Below are 17,675 nucleotides of genomic sequence, written 5' to 3'. Positions count from 1 at the left end.
GGTGCACAGCCCTTAGTCGTGTGTTTTTCCAGCAGCCTTGGTCCCTGTCCTCCCCTCCTGCTGCAGGGAAGCCCTGGTGCCAAGCTGAATCCGCATGCCTATTGCTGATATGGGGGGCACAGCCTCAAAATCCAGCTTGCAGCAGCTGAGCCCAGCGCCTTCCCAGCAGGGCTGTTCGTGCATCCCCAGTCAGGGGAGGAAGAGGCAGTTCTTCCTCTTCAGAAGCACATCCCAGCACAGCAGCTGGATCTAAGGGGGAAGGGGGCAGGAACACACACACAAGGTTTGGCCCTTCCCTAGCGCTGTGCTGCTACAGCAGGAGCCCGGCCCCACGCCCCTGCGGTTTGTCATTGGGAGTTAGCACAGACTTGCCCTGTGGCCCCACCACAGATTAAGACATCCCATGGCTCCTGACCCTGGATGGCAGGCTTCACATGCCTGAAAGCTGGTGTAGTTTCTTTACTCCTGTGTAACTGCAGTTTATCTTTCTCAGACAGCCTGTCTTGCCTCTCCCCTTAGCACATACCCACCCCCAGCAGCTGTGCGTTACACACACCTTCAAAGTCCTCTGAGCGTTGTTGGAAGCTGATGGTATTGCAGCATCCTCCTTTGGCCCCACAGTAGTCCAATTGCCCTGGAGTGAGGAGCAGCAGAGGAAAGAGCTGGGCACTGACTCAGCAGGCCCAGGAAACACTGCCATATAAGGTGTGAATTCAGTTTGGAGCAGCAGCCCTGACTGACCCCAACAGGGTATAAATTACCAAGCACCTCAGACTGCCCATGGAAAGATCACAGCTAACAGGAACAATTGGAGGAAGGGAGAGCAGAGCATACCTTGGGAACAGCCCATTTTACAATGCCAAGCATAAGTAGTTTAAAGTATTGTTACTATTTTGGGCAAAAGCAAAGACAGTCCTGTCTTCACCGAGAGCCAGCTGGGAGAGAAGGAGGCTGGATGGGAGAAGCTGTATTGCAGCCGGACTCTCACCTACAGCTCCTGAAGTAGTGACTTCTGAGCACTGAACTGATTCTATGCACCCCTTCAGCAGGGACCAGAACAAGCTCTCCTGCTGCTCCTTGCCCACAGAGAAGCAGCAACAGGGAGAACACTACGCAGTACAGCAGCGAGATCCCATTTTAAGGCTTCCTACATTCAAGGGCACTGAGCCCTACAGGACAGGGTAATGCCCAGGTGGAGTTACACACATTGGTCACACCAGTCCAGCTCACATGAGGTTTTCCTACATTTCAGAGCATGGCCTTGAGGTGTAAAGCAGCTCAGGCAGGGTCAGCAGAGCTTTCCCTTGCACCAAGCCCTACTCTAGGGCTTTGGCTGGACATCCTCTAGAGCCCTCCCACCCTCCAACCAGACCTACAGTGAAACTCAGCTTCTGGAGGCCTGCTGGTCTAATGCATTCCTCCAGCCAGCTACCCACCTCTCTTCCCAGGCCCCAGTCAGCCCCCGGGCTGGCCTCTCTGCTCAGGAGTGCCCTGGTCACAAGGTGACAGGGAAGGCAGCACTGCACCCCAACAGCACAGAAGGGCAGCCAGACTGTCTCAGGTGGGAGGGAGGGCAGAGCGCAGCCAGGAAGATGAGCTGCTGTAGTAACAGCAAGGCAGCAGCACAGAAGGCTCCCTCTGACCAGCTCATCCACGTTCCACACAGATCCACACTGAGGGGCATTCACAGATGGCAGCAGCTGTGGCTTCAGCAGATGTAGAAAGCAAGAGGCTGCTGCTTCCTCATCATCTCAGTTTCCAGGGTCTTCATTCCCTGCTCTGCCACACCTCAGCTCCCCAAGATTTCTGAAAAGCAGCAGCTCCTCCTAGGCAGCTGGCCCAGGTCCCAGCCCACACCCATGCTCCACCCCAGCCATTCTTTCACAGGGTGGAGTCACTTTCACAACAGGAGCCTTGACACATTTCCTGCCCTCAGTGCTGCTCTACCAAAGCACTTGGAAACAATCTGCCATCTGCCTCATCAGCACACTGCTATCGCCCTCTCCCCCCAACACACAAACCTGCTACGCCTGCTGCTTCTCCCAGCCCTGCCTCCAACCACCCTCGGCAGGACCAAGCACCTGGAACAGCTTCTGAGCACAGCAAGCCAGGAAAAACAAGGGGGCAGAGCCATTTCTCCTTCTGTTTGTTTATTTGTAATAGAAGAGCAGCCCAATCTGACAGGGCCTGGCTCCTTCACCTCATCCTCAAGGCCACCAGCATGGTTTTGGTTACAGCCAGAGCAGGTGATTGGCACCAGGCCCAGGAGAGCTGCTGCACAGCCCTGCTGCACAGCACAGCACACCTCCACCCAGGCCCAGTGGGATCCAGGGGAGAAGAGGCACTCGCTGTTGCACCACAGCAGGGCACACTACAACCATCTTCCACTGTGCTCACGCTGGGCCAGAGCAAGGCTGGTCCCACGCAGGAGAGCCCAGGAGCCGATCCTGGGGGCGATTATTGCTCAAGTCTTGAGTTTGCAGGAGTGGAAGTGGTCCAAGGCAAGGCTGAGCTTGGCCCCACCCCCCCCGGAGCAAGCCAGCAGCTGCCATACAGGATCAGGTAAGTGCAGCTAAAGCACACACCAAGCACCCAGCCCAGGCACAGAAAGGCAAGGCAACCCGGGCTTATCATGTGGGGGAGGCGTTTCAGGCTGCCACAACCCCTGCTATGTACTAGGCACAGGGCACGTGTACTGTACTGGGCAGCTCTGGGCCCTCCAGTCCCATGTATGCTGCCCCTACATCCTCCACAGCCCCACCTGAGCACAGACAGGCCAGGGCAAGACCCCCCCACCTGGGCACACAGGGACCAGAAGGGACACACAGCACTGTGGCAAGGAACAAGGTGGCACAAGGCATGGTAGAGCAGAAGCACTCACACTTGAGCTGGCAGCAGCAAGCAACCAGGGTCAAGTCTGCTCATCCACATAGGCTCTGATGAGACAGGGAAGAGGAGAGGGCACCAGGACAGGGACCGGTCTCTTCTTTTGGTCCTACTCAGAAGGAAGTGGCCCCCAGGCAGAAGGGCCAGATGTAGGCACTTGGGGGAAGTTCCTTTGGAAACACTGGAATGGGACTGCAGCCCCACAGCTGTGATGCAGGCAGCTGCCTCTCTGCTCAACAACACTGAGAAACAGCACAAGCCCTCCCAGGAGCAGGAGAAGTCGCCCATGGCTGCTCAGAGCAGAGGGGCTGGGCATGCAGGCAGAGGACAGCAGGGCTGGGCACAGGGGTACAACAGTCTGTAGGCACTTGACTTGGCTAGTGGCACCCAGGAGCAGGGGAACAGGTTCCAGCTGCCTCTGCCCCGGGGCTCTCATTGGCTCTGGGAGGGCCTTGCCCTCTAGTTGGCTTTGACCTTGCCATTGGTGACAGTGCCATTCTCATGGATGCTGCTACTGTTGTGCTGGGCTGCTTGCTGAGCTAGCCTGGGCAACCGTTTGCCCTTGGTGTAGGACTGGTACCAAAAGTTGGAGAAGAGGATGAAGAAGATGGTCCCATAAATCCAGATGAGGTGGATGAAGATGGGGAACTGGTACTGGCAGCTGGGCATGAAGTAATACTGGGAGATGTGGATGGAGACAATCACAAACTGTGCCTGGGAGCAAGGCAGAGCAGGGACAAGTTACTCATAGGAGCAAGGTCAGGGATCCCACTAGAGACCTCCTTTCTAAATGAAACCAATGGGCTCCTTTCCCACTCTGAAGTGGAGGAGGTCCTTACGGTGAGGCAGTCAGCAGCAGCTTAAAGAGACAGGCATAACAAGTCTCTAGGCAACATGTGCCTCTGACCCTCCCAACATGGCTGCCACCCAGGGGCAGCAGGCTGAGCAGCACCCACACTCTGTCCAGGCTGGCAGGGCCATCAGAAGCCCACAGTGGGCCAGAGCTGCTAGAAACCCAGACTGAGAGGCTGCAGAAGAGATGGCTACAGCTGCTGGCTGCACCTTTCCTGGGTACAAGGGCTGGCCTGTCTCTCACTTCAGAGGCTGAGGGCACACGCTCTGCTCCACAGCACAGACTCACCAGTTGGATGGCTGTGATGTGCTTCTTCCACCACAGGTACTTCTGGAAGGCAGGTCCTGCTGCTGAGAGCCCATAGTAGAAGTACATGACAACATGCACCATGGAATTGATCATGGCATGGAATGAGCCCATACCCCCTGTTAAAAGAGGTTTTTCTTAAGCGCAAGTCAACCCTCTACAGCAATCAGCGCTACACAGAGCTCCTAGGAGCCCAGGAGGGCCAAAAAAATCATTCCCAGCCCCTTGCTGGGGCTAACCCCACCCTTTCTACAAGATGCACACCCAGACTATTTCCATCTTACCTGGACCAAACTTTGCTCCCCACCACCAGCTCCAAGGCAGAACAGAGTGGTGGAAGAGGTGCAGGAATGTGACCTGTTCATTCTTCTTCCGCAGGACAAAGATCACCTGCAATGAGAGCCCAACAGCATCAAGCACCTGCAGCCCCAGGAGCAACTGAGCAGGCTGGGCCACCAATTCAGTGTCTGATCTCAGTGATGCTTCTCCCGACTCCAAGCTCACTGCCACCACACATTAGGTCACCCCACAGCACCCAGAGCTCTAATATACCAAGAGTGGCCTCTGCAATCGCCCAGAGCGGCCTCCTTGGCAGTGATGCCAGAGAGAAGCAGTGCCAGATCAGACTAGCAGGGCTGAAGGAAGCACCTACCCAAAGCACACTGGGCCCCAACTCCCCACCCAGTAAGCAGTGACAAGGTCTCCTCAGTAACTCACTCACCGTGTCTGTCAGTTCAATGAACTTGGAGAAGACAAAGAGCCAAGCAACACTGACCATCTGCAACAGAACAGGTTACCATTAGAGGCCTACCTCAGCCTGAACATGCCCAGTGACTGAGGGTCTCCATACAGTAAACCTGGGGTGAAACCAAGAGCCAGGGACTGTAAGTCCTCTGCCTCAGGAGACACAGGTAGCTGTGACCTTGCTGTCCAAACACAAGCACTAAAGGCCATCCCCACTTCTTGGGAGAGGGATAAGAACTCACCCTGAGGGCCTTGGGGTCCTGTGAAAAGTCCACAGGGTCACATCGCCAGGTGTACCCAGTAAGCCACCCTGCCATCAGGAACTGCAAGAAGAGCATCATCAGCGTGAGGCCCATCACCCACTGCACTTCCCAAGCCCTGCACAGCAGTGCTGGGAACAGCCTGCATGTGCTGCTTTACATGTGCCAGACAGCCTACTGCCAACAACTCACCTCATAGACTATGTAAAGTGAGAGTCCCACCAGAAAGAAGTTGTATAGCACCATGAACTTCTTCAGGTTTAATGGTTTTCTGTTTGCCATTAGCCAGGGACCCAATGATAGTACAAAGTAGAGATATGCCAGAAGGATACCCATCACAAGGAACGGGGACTGCATCAGTGGATAATCAGCAATGCGGGGGTCTGCAGAGAGCCACAGTACAGAGCAGTTAGCATCCTCATCCCAAGAGTGGGGGCAAGGACATGGCAATCCTGCTCTCCTAGGACAGCAGCGCAGGTAGGGGGGCAGTCTGGGAGCAGATGCTGGTGGAGCCAGCCAAACACAGTAAGGTACAGCCTGATGCCACACTGCAGGGCAGCCTGGAGATCCTCTGCCCAGGATGGCACAAGTGCCCCAAAAAGGTCTGCACAGGTACTGAGGCAAGACAGCCTCACAACAGCCAGCCCAAAAGACCCAGAGCTGCATCTGTGTCAGGGCAGATGCAGGATGCAGCTAGGCCCAGACTGCTTCAGGGATGACAGACCACTCCCCTGTGCCTGGGGCAGTAAGACATGTAGTGACACCTGCCCTGCAGCCGAGCACAGCCCAACACGCACCTGCTTTCTTCATGAAGTCCTGATACATGGTCACAATCCCCTCCATGGTGGTGGCAGTACCTCTGTGGAGAGAGGAAGGGCAGATCAGGCAGTGTTTTCCCAGGAGGGCAGCCTGCAGAGCACAGCCCTGCAGATCAGCAAATTTCAAGCACAGCTTCAGAGGTAGTCATGTGTATCTGGCCAGCATTGCTCTCAGATGATCACACACCAGCACCCACAATTCTAGCTGAGCGACACATTCCCCAGTTCTCCCCACTGAGCCTGCTCCTGTCTCCCCAACTCTGCTGGGAGCCCCACCATCCACCAGCTGTCCTTCCAAGGAAGGATCCTAACATTTCAAGCCACTAGGAAAGCTTCCAACCTCAGCACTATCTCCAGCCCCTTAGTCTTGCTCCTGCTGTACAGGCTCCAGTATTACCACCCACAACCACCACGATATTGCCACCAACCTTGCCACCCCTACCCACCCAGCACACTGGTCTGCCCGACCCTGCTGCAGGGTCTCCAAGCAAGGTGCAGAGCTGGCCCACGCTCTCCAGAGCAGTGACTTTATGATCAGCTTTGGTGTCCTGCCCATTGATCCCCACCAGAGAACCAACACAGCATCACTGGCAGACCCACTGCACAAGGAAGGAAAACCATCAGTTCAGAAACAAACACCTGTTTCTGATCTTCAAGTTCCTGGTTTCACATCCTTGCACAAAACCTTCCTGACAAGAGCTACAACCCCATAACCCAGCACCTCAGAGGCTAGGTGCATCTGGCTCAGCAAGGACATTTCCACTCCACTATCAATCAGGTGAAAGTATCCCCAGTTAGGGGAGAAAGCTGCAGGAGAAGGATATAGGGCTGCAGGGAGGACTGGCACTCCCCACACCTGCTCAGACTCACTATGAGCACACACCAGACAGCAATCCAGATCCCGCTCTTCTGGAGAGTGTGTAAGCACCCAGGCTCTTGTGGCTGCAGACAAGTGTGAAACACCCTCACTCAGCCCACCATGCTCCCCAGTTTCCAGGACCCCAGAGCAGCAGGAAGGGAGGCAGAGCACAGGGCCAGCCTGACTCCCACATCTGCAAGGGAGGCTTTCCCCACAGCTGCTACCAAACAGACATTCCACCCACCCCTTTCTCCAAGAAGGTGTGCAGGGATCACTCCCACACCCAGGCCTTGGAAACAGGTCTCCAGTCCAGTCTCGCCAGGGGGTTTATCACTGCCACCTCCAGCAAGCACACAGCCTCTCCCAGACCAGCAGGTGGGAGGCTGAAGCCAGAGTAACCTTCTCCCCAGCAAGGTCCCAGTTGGGAGTATCCAGCAGCCACTGCCACCTCAAGCCCTCACCAGCCAGCTCCAGTACTGCTCCTCCAGCTTCACTGCTGGAGGAAGAGCTTAGCAAAGTGCTCTTTGCTCTAGCTGGGACCCAGGCAGGACAGCAGCAGACTACCAAGCACCTACACGACAGGCTTCACCAGCAGCACTCTTCATCAGGGCCCAGCACACACCATTTTGGCTCACCATTCTCTGCAAATCACTCTAGTGCAGCAACAGTGCCAGCTCTGTGCCTGCCCAATCGTACCCCACATGTTCCTCCAAACCAGGGAGTGCCACCCAACCTCTGCAACAGCAGCGGGGTGGAACATATCTCCCCCTGCACCCCCACAGCACCCACTCCTCCAAGCGAGGCTCCAGAGCAGCCTGCGCAGCCATGCACCCCGGGCACAGAGCCCAAAAAGTTTTGCTGTGCTTCAGAAGGTGGTTCCTCATGCCACCTGGGAGGCTGCTGCAGCAATAGTGCAAAGCCCACTCCAGACTGATCCCCACACCTCAGCGGCACCAGCAGCAGAACAGACACTCACCTTCTCAACCCAAGGTATCAACAGGTTTAACAGCAAATAATACTCACTTGGAGAATCACTGTGATAGAAGTAATATTGAAGGTCCTGGGCACTTCGAGATTCTCCACATGCAGAGGCCAGAAAAGCTTAGCAGGAACTATAGCACCCTCAAGAGCCACTCAGGGCTGCAGCTGTGGGAAACACAGTGAGTACAAGTCCTGGAAGCTGCTGAGCTTTAAGCTCTTTAATGGCCAAGAGCAAGCTCCAAACTTGTCTGTCTAGTTTCAGCTTCCAACCACTACATCCAGTTACACCTTTATTTGCTAGACTGAGGAGCCCTCAAGAGTTACTTCCCCAGCACAGGTACCTGACTATTTAAGCTCTGTGTTTATCTTATCAAGCAGAATGAGTCAGCCTTACTACAGGTCCAGGGCAGAGACAAAACTCCTGCAGAGCACCTGCCTATTTTGGGCAGACGGGGATGAGAAGATCGTATCAGTCTCCCACAAGCTCAGAACTACATCTCACACCGCAGGGAAACACTTGAGCTCAGGCACTATGGATTACTTTGCTGACAGATGCCAGCATGGCTCCAGAACCACTGGCCAACTAGGACCCCAGCTAAAAACAGTGTGGGGTCTCAAGACACTGTAGACTTGAGTGAGAAGACAGGTCATCCTGGCAGCAGCCCTGAACCCAGACAACTATCCCCACAAGCACTGGGAGAAGCCCAATTCAACCACACACTAGCACAGAAGTCCCCACAAGTGTGAACAGCAACAAGTCCCTCTTGCTGGCATGTCTTGCAAAGCACCTCCACCCATATGTGCCACAGGGAGAGGGGAGGCATTGGACTTGTACTGAACATGGGCTCAGGGCAAGCACCAGGACTTCCACCAGGGCAGAACCAGCAGCATTATGCTGCTGGCCCTTATGAAAAGGACCTGTGCATTTTCCACAGCTTCCCTAGGCAGAACAACATCCTGTTACATTCAGGTAACAGATCAATCAATTCTCCAGGGAACCCCCGAGGTCTTCAGGTCTTTGCAAGACTTGGTATCCACACTGGCATGCAACACGGTCCTGCATTCAACACAGGCTGAAGTGTACCTTGCTCAGTGAGCAGACACAGGTATGTCTCACTCTCCTCCTGTCTCCCAAGGGGTAGTCACTGGCCTCGGGGTGTTGGCAGTCAAGCTGCAAAGGGAGAGTTGTAGAGCAGGCCCAAGCACCACCTTCACTAGTCAGGAGGATGCAAAGTGCACTGGGCTGCTTGAGCCATGATGGCTCCACAGAGCCGTTCTGCTGCAGGCAGGAGTCTTCCAGCACAGAGCAGCAAGCATCTGGGTACCTGAACTCAACCGTCTCCTCTGTGCACAGCACCAGCATTTGATGCCCCTCTGCACTTTGAGAGCAGTTCACCACACAGCCAGACATTACTCCTGCTGGCCCCCCTGCCACACTGAACATCACACACTTCAGGCACTTACACCTCAGTGGGCGGTATCTATCCTCTCTGAACAGGGGAGACACTCTCCTTTGACTCATCCCAGGTCCTGATCCTCCTGGGAAACGACTGGCAGACGAGGAACCCAAAGCTGAGCCTTGAACAGCTGATGAGAAGTCAGGCAAACAGGTCCAAGCATCCCAAAGCACCAGGAACCCTTGGGGCCCAAACACACCCTGCACAATACCTAGAGACCTTGCAACACATCTCCCTCCTTCCACCTCTCGCCAACAGGGTGTCACTTCCCCATCTCAGTAAGAAAGTTCCTACTATTTGCAAGCCAGAGTACCAGGCCACATTCTGCCCCAGTAACCACCATCAAGGATTAGATACTTGCTTACGCCAAGCAATGTGCAAACTGCATATTTCCAACAAGCTATACAGCTAATTAGTGCAACTTCAGCAAGAACAGCAAGGTGCTTTATGACCAGTCCCAGCAGCCCAGGAACAGTCAGACCACAGCACTGAACCATGACACTGACAGAGACCAGAGCTCAACCCAGTTGGTTTTGTTAACAACCTCACAGGGTACATCTCTCCCCACACAGCAACTATCTGCAGGCAACAGGCTCAGCCCCGCCATCTGACACTCCACACTCCTATCCCACCAGCGTTCGAGTCAGAAATCAGTCCTGTAATAAGTAAGAATGCAAGCCACCCTAATGTCCCTACTAGTTTAATTACAGCCCACACCAAAACAGTCTGGTAGGTGGCCATGGAGCTGCCACCAGGCCCTTGCTGAACTGACTACAGCAGGCCTGGCCCCTGAGGGGCTCCCAGGGGAATAGCAACTGTCAGAGGTCAGGAGATAACCAATTGACCAGAAATTAAGCCAACCCTCATCCCTGATCTACAAGCTGGCAATGAGGCTTGCTGCCTGATGCAGCTCTGAGCCTCACACCCTCTGAGAAGGGAGAGATCTTCACCCAGCACCTCACTACAGCACCTGCCCAGCTTCCTGGAGCTCCAGAAAGTCATTGCCGGGTCCAGCAAGGCCTGCACACAACTCCATGCACCCAGGGACTATGGGGACCTGCGGTTCAGAAGCATCTGCCAGGAGGAGCTCTTGCTGTGGAAGAGCGGGACTGACCAACCCAGGGTCTGGTGGTCCCAGACCAGGCACAGATAGGGCTGCACACAGCACACACTGAGGCTGGCACCTCCATCTGTCAAAGAGCTGTCAGTCACAGCTCCACAAGAAGCCAAGTAAATCTAGCTAGACAAGGAGCACAAAACCACATCTGCCCTGAACAACACACGAGTAGCAAGGCAGCCAGAACAAGACAAGAGGGAGAAGGAGCCTGGCCAGCCCTGAGCAGCAGCAGCAGCACCCTGTTCTTTATGAACTCTGCAGTGGGATCACTAAGACTGAGGCTTACCATGAAGCAGAGTAACCTGGATTTGGATCTCCTCCTTCTGCCATTCTGAGCCCAGGTGCAACCAGCCAGTGCACACTTACTTCACACACAGCATCTTGGAACACCAGCTCAAGCACATGCTGCAGTGAGCACTGAACAGGTGAGACGTATTCAAGTGCACCTGCATTACTAGTAACAATTTCAGCCATCTCACTGAAGACCCAGTCAAGGCACTGCTGCCCACATGCTAAAGTCACATTTTTTCCCCTCAAGAAAAAAAAAAAAAAAATCACACCCAAACAAGATGCCTGTGCCCCAGCTTACAGGGCACACAAGACCAGTCCAGCAGGACAGCACAAGCCACTAGTTTCAAGTGTGGAAAGCTGCACCAGCAAATCAGGGCAGAGCAGGAACACAGAGCTCTCCTGGCCTGGCATCTTGATTCTGATGACTTGGGACGGGTTCTCTGATCAGAGTTTGAGAATAACTAGTCCCAGAACTCTCAGCCCATGACATAACTACAAAGACTACAAGGAAACTTCATGCTAACACCACCAGGTAAGTTTTCCTACTTGAATCACATCTACTGGTCACTTCCTCTGGCTCAGCTATTTCATGCTGTGTGTCGAAGGACATGGCTAACAGCCTGGTCCCATATGCTCTGCATCAGCACACTCTGAAGTCAGTACAGGAAGACTGCGTTCACAGAGAAGGGATGCAAACTCTCAAACCTTCGATATGTAACAGCTCTTGCAAGAGGCTGCCATTGCAGCACGTAGAGGAGTCACATCAGCTCCGAGTGGCATGGGATGACCTGTCTGAAGTTGAGGAGTTTCCCCATCCTCACCAAGTGTGTGTTAACACCACATTACTATCTCACACAGCAGCTGCGAAACCCTGAGGCCTTTGGATAGCATCCTATAAACAGAGATTAAGCTTTTCCCTTCTCATGCTAGCTGGAAAGGGGAGAGCCAGAGGAGGCTCCCAGATTAGCTGCAGAGCCTGCGCCATCAGCGTGGCACCTTGCAAACTTTCGGGGGAAGGAGCAAGCCCATTGCAACAGGGTACTGGTAACCTTGTACAAAAAACAAAGCAGGTAATCAGACTTCAAGGTCCCACAAGAGCATACGTTGCAGTAAAAAATCTATATGCACAGCGCACAGTGTTTTTTCAGAGACAGCACGCCCCCCAAGCTGTTAGAGTAGGCTTACTCCTTATCACATTCAACACTGGTGGCTGTGCATTCAGGGCACTGGTATCAGTACAGATGGGAACAGTCAGGGAAAAAGCAGGGAAAAGGCAACATTAGGCAGAAATCTGACATAGCAAGGAACAGAGGAATACAGCAGTGAAGGAAGAAAAGAAACAACAAGGGAAGATACCTACAGAAGTGGAAAATAAAGTCTTTCCTTTCCAAGCTAACCACACTGAGCTGTATCCACTCACTCATGCAGCACCAGGTGAGCAGAAAAGGAGGTGAGATGGCTGGGCTCCCTCTCTGAAGTGATGGCACCCAGCAGCCCCCCAGGGTGCACGGGGAGCACGTTCAGGAAGGACAGAACTAGGCAAGTGACAGAGGAGGGCAAGCAGGGCTGGACCAAACAACTCCTGGCACCTGCTTCTAGAAATAGGTCAAGCTTTCTTAAGTCCCCTATCAGAGGAACACAGAGCACCACCTCCACAGGAGGTGGAACAGACTGTGCCAGAGCATTTATCTCTGTGGTTTTAATCATTATACAAGTGCCTCACTACAAGACTTCACCTCTGTTCCCACAGCAGCGTCTGTAATCATTACACAGTAATGATTACTGTGCTTTGTCCCATCCAGGCCTGTGAATTAACTGGACACGAAGACAAGACAGACATTAAAAGACTACAAAGCAAGATGCAGAAAGGAAAGACTCCTAAAATCCCTCCAACAGCTCTATCCAGACCATTCAAGAAGCCCAAGTGTGAACCCAGAGCCACTTCTCAAGACCAGTGGTCACTGCCTAGAACTCACCATGACGTAAGCTTTGGGCTCCCCTACCCTCTACACTAATGCTGCAGTGCAACAACACAATCACCTTCTAACAAGAGCAAGGGATGTTCTCTGGCAGTACTAGAGACGCCAGATCCCAGCAGCACAGCATATGCACCACAGATGCTAACAGGCATAAGGCTTCATAGATACCACCTTTAACAGGGTTCACAGCCCTCTGCATACACAAAAAAGCATCAGGCCTGACTATCTCCACACAGGTGTAAATGGACCACTCAAAGCCAGGGCTGTTGCTCCTACTGCTGGTCCTAGGGAAAGCTTCTCAGAGTTAACTAGAAGCAGCACAAGATGTAAATCTGTATGTACACAGAACAAGTGTATTAGCAAACCATGAGAGTAAGCTAGCTGATCTGATCCACAGGGTAAGAGCACTCATTGCAGCCAGGCTGGAGAACTTGCTGCCTCAGTTACAGCTTACCACTCTGATCCATCCCACAGGGAAGAGTCAACCAGAAATTAAATACCCTGTTAGACACTAAGGGAAATCAAGAACCATCAGACTTGGTTACCACCTCCACCAGCCCCAAGCCACTAACATCCCAGATAGCATCCAGACACCAGCCTGCTGGTGGGGAGCTGGCTGTCATCTCCGAGCAACAGCAGCCCCACAACTCCCGCAGCGAAGAGCCCTGGCTCCTGGGGACCACCTCCTCCCTGCAGGAGACCAGGCTGCCTCACCTGTTTGACTGGTAAGACCCATACTTCCCAGCCCAAGTACTCCCACCATCTGACAGACAGTAGGGCATATGCGAGCACAAATCCAACACAACAGCACAGAAACACAGATCTCTTGGGCCACCACAGGCATCACTCCCAATATCTCCTGTAAGTTCCTTCTGAAAGGTAGGATCTCAGCCTGAGTGTTGACTGTGCAGAAAAGGGGAAAGCATTCAGCTGCAACCTTCAAAGATAGCACCAAGCATGCAGCAATGTACCTGCTTCTGATGCCAGCTTCAGAGCTTCCTGAGGATGCAAAACTTTTCTCCACCAGCAGAGAAAGGACACTATGCACCTTGAATAGGCTCACCTATTTTTACCTCCAAAATATGGTGTGAGACACCTGTAGGTCAGAGTGAGTCTTTGCTCCCCTAGCCTCAGTTTTAACAGTATTTTCACTCATATTACATTTCTGCCCTGAAAGACCATATAATCTCTCTCCTACCTAACAGACTTTCAGGAAACGGAGGTGAGAACACAACATGGGGCAGGACTGCAGAGGCCCAGGCTATGTGGGTGACATGGCTTAATCCCCATAACAAGATGCATCAAGAAGACGCTGCAACAGCTGGCATCATGCTTGAGGAAATAGGCTGTCAGTAGCAGCTCATAACTATGAGCTAGATGGGCTTCCTAGGAGAAATGTAATACACAGCCATCTTCAAAAAGCCCCAAGGGCTCAGCCAACTGTCTGACTCCCTAAACCATCCTTAAGAAGCTGCCCAGCAGGTCTGGTGGGAAGGCCAGCTCCATCCAGCTAGGAATCTGCCCTGGCTGCATTCTGGCAGAAGAGAAGGTGGTCAGCTTGGGACAGTACAGCAGGATGGATGCACTGCTGCACAGGCAATGCTGGCCTCCAAGAGGGGAGGAGATGCTCTGAGGGAATGCAACAGCAGGGAAACTGCCTGGTGTTAGCCCACCGAGCATAGCAAGGGGTATTCACCTTGCTTCTTCCCACCCTTAGGGCTCCAGAAGGAAGGTGGTCAGTCACAGGGACAACACCTGACAGTTCCCCTGCAAGAAGCAGCCAGGCACCGAGGCATATGGACTGACACCCCCAAAGGCCCCCCCTCCTGTCGCAAGGCCTGTGTGTTTACGCTGCCTCATTTCGCCTGCTGCAGAGGTCCAGAAGAAGCAGCTTTCCTAAGCGCCTCTTCATGGTGAGAGAGGAACAGGCCCAAATAAGAGACTTGCAGACCAAGTCCAGATGAACGTCTGGCCATGCTTATTAAACCAGCGGTGTTCCAGCAAGTGCAGGACCGTGACCAGCCTGAGGTAAGCGTGCAGCCAGGCTACCGCTGCCTCCAGGAGGGAGACAGGGACCCCCCCCTCCTCCCACCGGCGTACCAGGGCAAGGGCCGCAGGGAGGCCGAGCACCTACACCAGCCAGCGCTCAAAGCTCACATTGTGCCGCAGCAACGGGGGAGGCCTGGCACCGCCACCCTGCCCGAGGAGGAGGGAAGAGCCGTCTCAATGGCACATTGATGCCGAGGGCCGTGTAGGAGAGCGCTGCCCGGCCACCAAGCAGCCGGCGCCGCTGCCACAGGCGGGTCTCACCCCGCTGCAGCGCAGCCCCGGCGGACCGCAGCCCCCCCGGCAGGGGTCGAGCCCAGCGGCCAGGGCGGAGGGCGCTGGGGAGCTGAGCACAGCCGGGGCCTTGCTCCCCCCCCACCGTGAGGCGGCTCCGGCACAGGCCCCCGGCCCGCACCCCCGCGGCCGGCGGGAGGGAGCGCCGGGCCCCGCAGGGACACCCCGCCCCGGAGCGGGAAGCGCGGCGGCTCCCGGCGCGGCCTCGGGGTGGGGCACCGCCGGGGCCTACCGCCGCGCCGGGGCCCGGAAGCGCCGTGCCGCGGCCCGGCCCAGCCGCCAACGGGGCCTGCACGGCCGGGCCCGGGGCTGCCGCCCGGCCGGGGCTACGCGGAAGGGCCGACCCCGGGGAGCGAGCCCCGGCCAAGGCCTGCCCCGCTGCTGGGGGGGAGCCCAGCCACGGCGGGGCCGATCACCCTCCCCGACGCGGAGCAGCCGCCAGATCTTGACGCGGAGAGAAAACAACCCCCTGACTGGGGGCCTGTGCCTGCCAGCGGCGGGGAGGCAGCCCCGGCGCAGCCGGGACCCCGTCCCCAGCACGGACCTGTTGCCGCGGCGTTCGCGCCCACCGCCGGCGGGGAGAGCCAGCCCTCCCTCCCGGCAGGCCGGGAACGCACCCAAGCGCCGCACCGAGGGAACGGCTCCGGCGCACGGCTGCCCCGACGCAGGGGGAGGGAATTCCGCCCTTCCCTGGGCACCCCGGGGCAGCAGCACCGGGCCGGGAGCCGGGGAGCACCGCAGCCCCTCGCACCGCCGGGACCCAGCTCGGGCTGCACCCATCCTCCTCCTTCTGACACCGGCGGCCCGTCGCCAGGATCCACGCCGCCGCCGTTATCCCCCTCTGCGGCGGGTGACAGCCCCCGCCAGCGCCTTCCCGCCCGGCCGCGCCCAGCCCCGCCGCCTGCCAAGGACAGGTCACAACACCCACCTCGCCCGCGGCCTCCCCACGCTCACCCCTCTGAGGCCCCGGGGAGAGGGACGCCACCCGCCGCCTCCCGTGCCCCGGAGCAGCCCGAGGGACAGCGACACGGGCGACCACGCGAGCCCCCTCCAGCCTCTTCCCCTCCCGCAGGCTGCTCAGCGGGTGCCGAGCCGGCACATGGCCTCGCCGGGGCAGGGCCCACCATCCCCAGCAGCCAAAGCTTCACCCAGAGCAGCCCCCTCCCAAACCACCCGAAAGGACCCCTAGGAGACGCCGGGCACCCCCAGCCCAGACGGCAGGGACGGACGCTGCACCCCTCCCAGGCGCAGGCAGCACCCCCGCAGACGCACTCACTCACCACCGGCCACACCCCGCTCTGCCCGCCACCACCGCTGACCCCGTCCTTAAATAGAGTTGCGCTACCCCCCCGCCGCTGCCGATTGGCCTCGGGGGGGCGAGTTCCGCCCTAGGGCGGAACTCGCCCCCTCGAGGCCAATCGGCGCTGGCGCCACCGCCCGCCCATTCCCTAGCCACGCCCACGCCGGCAGCGCCTCACGGGCCGGGGCTGCGCAGCGCCCTGACATTTTGAGAGAGGGCGGTGCTGGGTTTTGGGGCGGTTTTGGCCGATTTTGAAGTGCGAGGCAGCTGTCTGGAGAGGCCGAGGGGGTGGAGGAGCAGCAAGAGGAGGGAAAACGTGGAAAATGGCTGGGAAAAGGCTGCGGGTTTTGGCAGGGTCTGGGTGGGGTGTGGAGGGCTGGCTCGAGGGCGGTGGTGAGGGCATGAGGGAAATGGCGGAAAGAGGGGCCTGGCGTCGCCTCTCACACTGACCTCTGCTTTCTCTGGTGCTCGTGAGGTGGAGCCAGTCATGTCACAGTCCAGGGCTGTCTCGACATCTGTTTCAAATGGGAGTCCCAGTCCTCCTGTGGGTTCCTGCATGGTGGCCGCAGCCCATCCCACAGGCGAAGCAGCAGCACGGTGGGCAGAGAGGCCAGGCAAAACCTGGATCATCATCTGCAGCCAAGGCGGAGCAGCCTGGTCCGTCCCAGGTGGTGGTGCACGCACCTTCGCAAGAGTTCAGTGTCAACGGGAGGCCCTCAACTTGGATGGTTTAGGTGGACTCTTCCAGTCTTAGACTTTTGGGAAAGAACCAACTACAGATCAATAAACAAGTGGCACATATGCTCATTTTTTTCCCAGTGACACCACAACAGCTACTGCAAGCATTTGGAAGGGCAGGACAGAAGTACACACCAGAGATGTTAAGTCTGACTGCATGCTGCTTCCAGCACCGCTTCATCCTGGGGTGTCTTCACAGACTTACCAAGCTTCATCGGCAAACTGGCAACAGCAGATGAGGAGAAAGCTGAGGTACTCAACAACTTTTTTGCCTCAGTCTTCACTGGCAACCTCTCTCCTCACCCCTCCCGAGTCAATGAATGGCATGAAGGAGACCAGGAGGGTAAAATCCCTCCAGCTGTAAGTGAAGACCAGGTTCGGGACCTCCTGAAGAACCTAAACGTACAGAAGTCCATGGGACCTGATGAGATGCATCCCAGAGTCCTGAGGGAACTGGCTGATGTAGTTGCCAAGCCACTCCACGATATTTGAAAAGTCACGGCAGTCAGGGGAAGTCCCCAGTGACTGGAAAAAGGGAAACATTGTGCCCCTTTTCAAAAACAGTAGAAAGGAAGACCCTGGGAACTACCGACCTGTCAGTCTTACCTCTGTGCCTGGGAAGATCATGGAACAGATCCTCCTAGAAGATATGCTAAGGCACATGGAGGCCAGGGAGGTGATTCGAGACAGCCAGCATGGCTTCACCAAGGGCAAGTCCTGTCTCACCAACCTAGTGGCTTTCTATG

General features: G+C 56.1%; 1 protein-coding gene across 6 annotated transcripts; it reads right to left on the bottom strand.

Annotated features, from left to right (window-relative positions):
* Positions 1–2,133: 2,133 nt before the first annotated feature.
* Positions 2,134–16,666, bottom strand: ELOVL1 (ELOVL fatty acid elongase 1). Of its 6 annotated transcripts, none has more exons than XM_075424711.1 (8): positions 16,642–16,666; positions 5,847–5,908; positions 5,242–5,432; positions 5,032–5,112; positions 4,767–4,823; positions 4,330–4,435; positions 4,028–4,164; positions 2,134–3,600 (listed from the first exon to the last, which is right to left on the bottom strand). In XM_075424711.1, exons 2-8 carry the CDS (start codon positions 5,890–5,892, stop codon positions 3,346–3,348), a joined length of 873 nt encoding a protein of 290 aa, XP_075280826.1. In that variant the 5' UTR covers positions 5,893–5,908; positions 16,642–16,666; the 3' UTR covers positions 2,134–3,345. The 6 variants fall into 6 exon arrangements, with proteins under 6 accessions (XP_075280826.1, XP_075280822.1, XP_075280827.1 ...); XM_075424707.1 differs by lacking the exon at positions 16,642–16,666 and adding an exon at positions 16,172–16,216; XM_075424712.1 differs by lacking the exon at positions 16,642–16,666 and adding an exon at positions 15,509–15,533.
* Between the last annotated feature and the right edge of the window lie 1,009 nt (positions 16,667–17,675).

Source organism: Opisthocomus hoazin, chromosome 6 (assembly GCF_030867145.1).
Source record: "Opisthocomus hoazin isolate bOpiHoa1 chromosome 6, bOpiHoa1.hap1, whole genome shotgun sequence".
NCBI classification, from domain to species: domain Eukaryota; kingdom Metazoa; phylum Chordata; class Aves; order Opisthocomiformes; family Opisthocomidae; genus Opisthocomus; species Opisthocomus hoazin.
The sequence above is the reverse complement of the archived record's forward strand: the minus strand, read 5'-3'. Positions and strand labels throughout refer to the sequence as shown.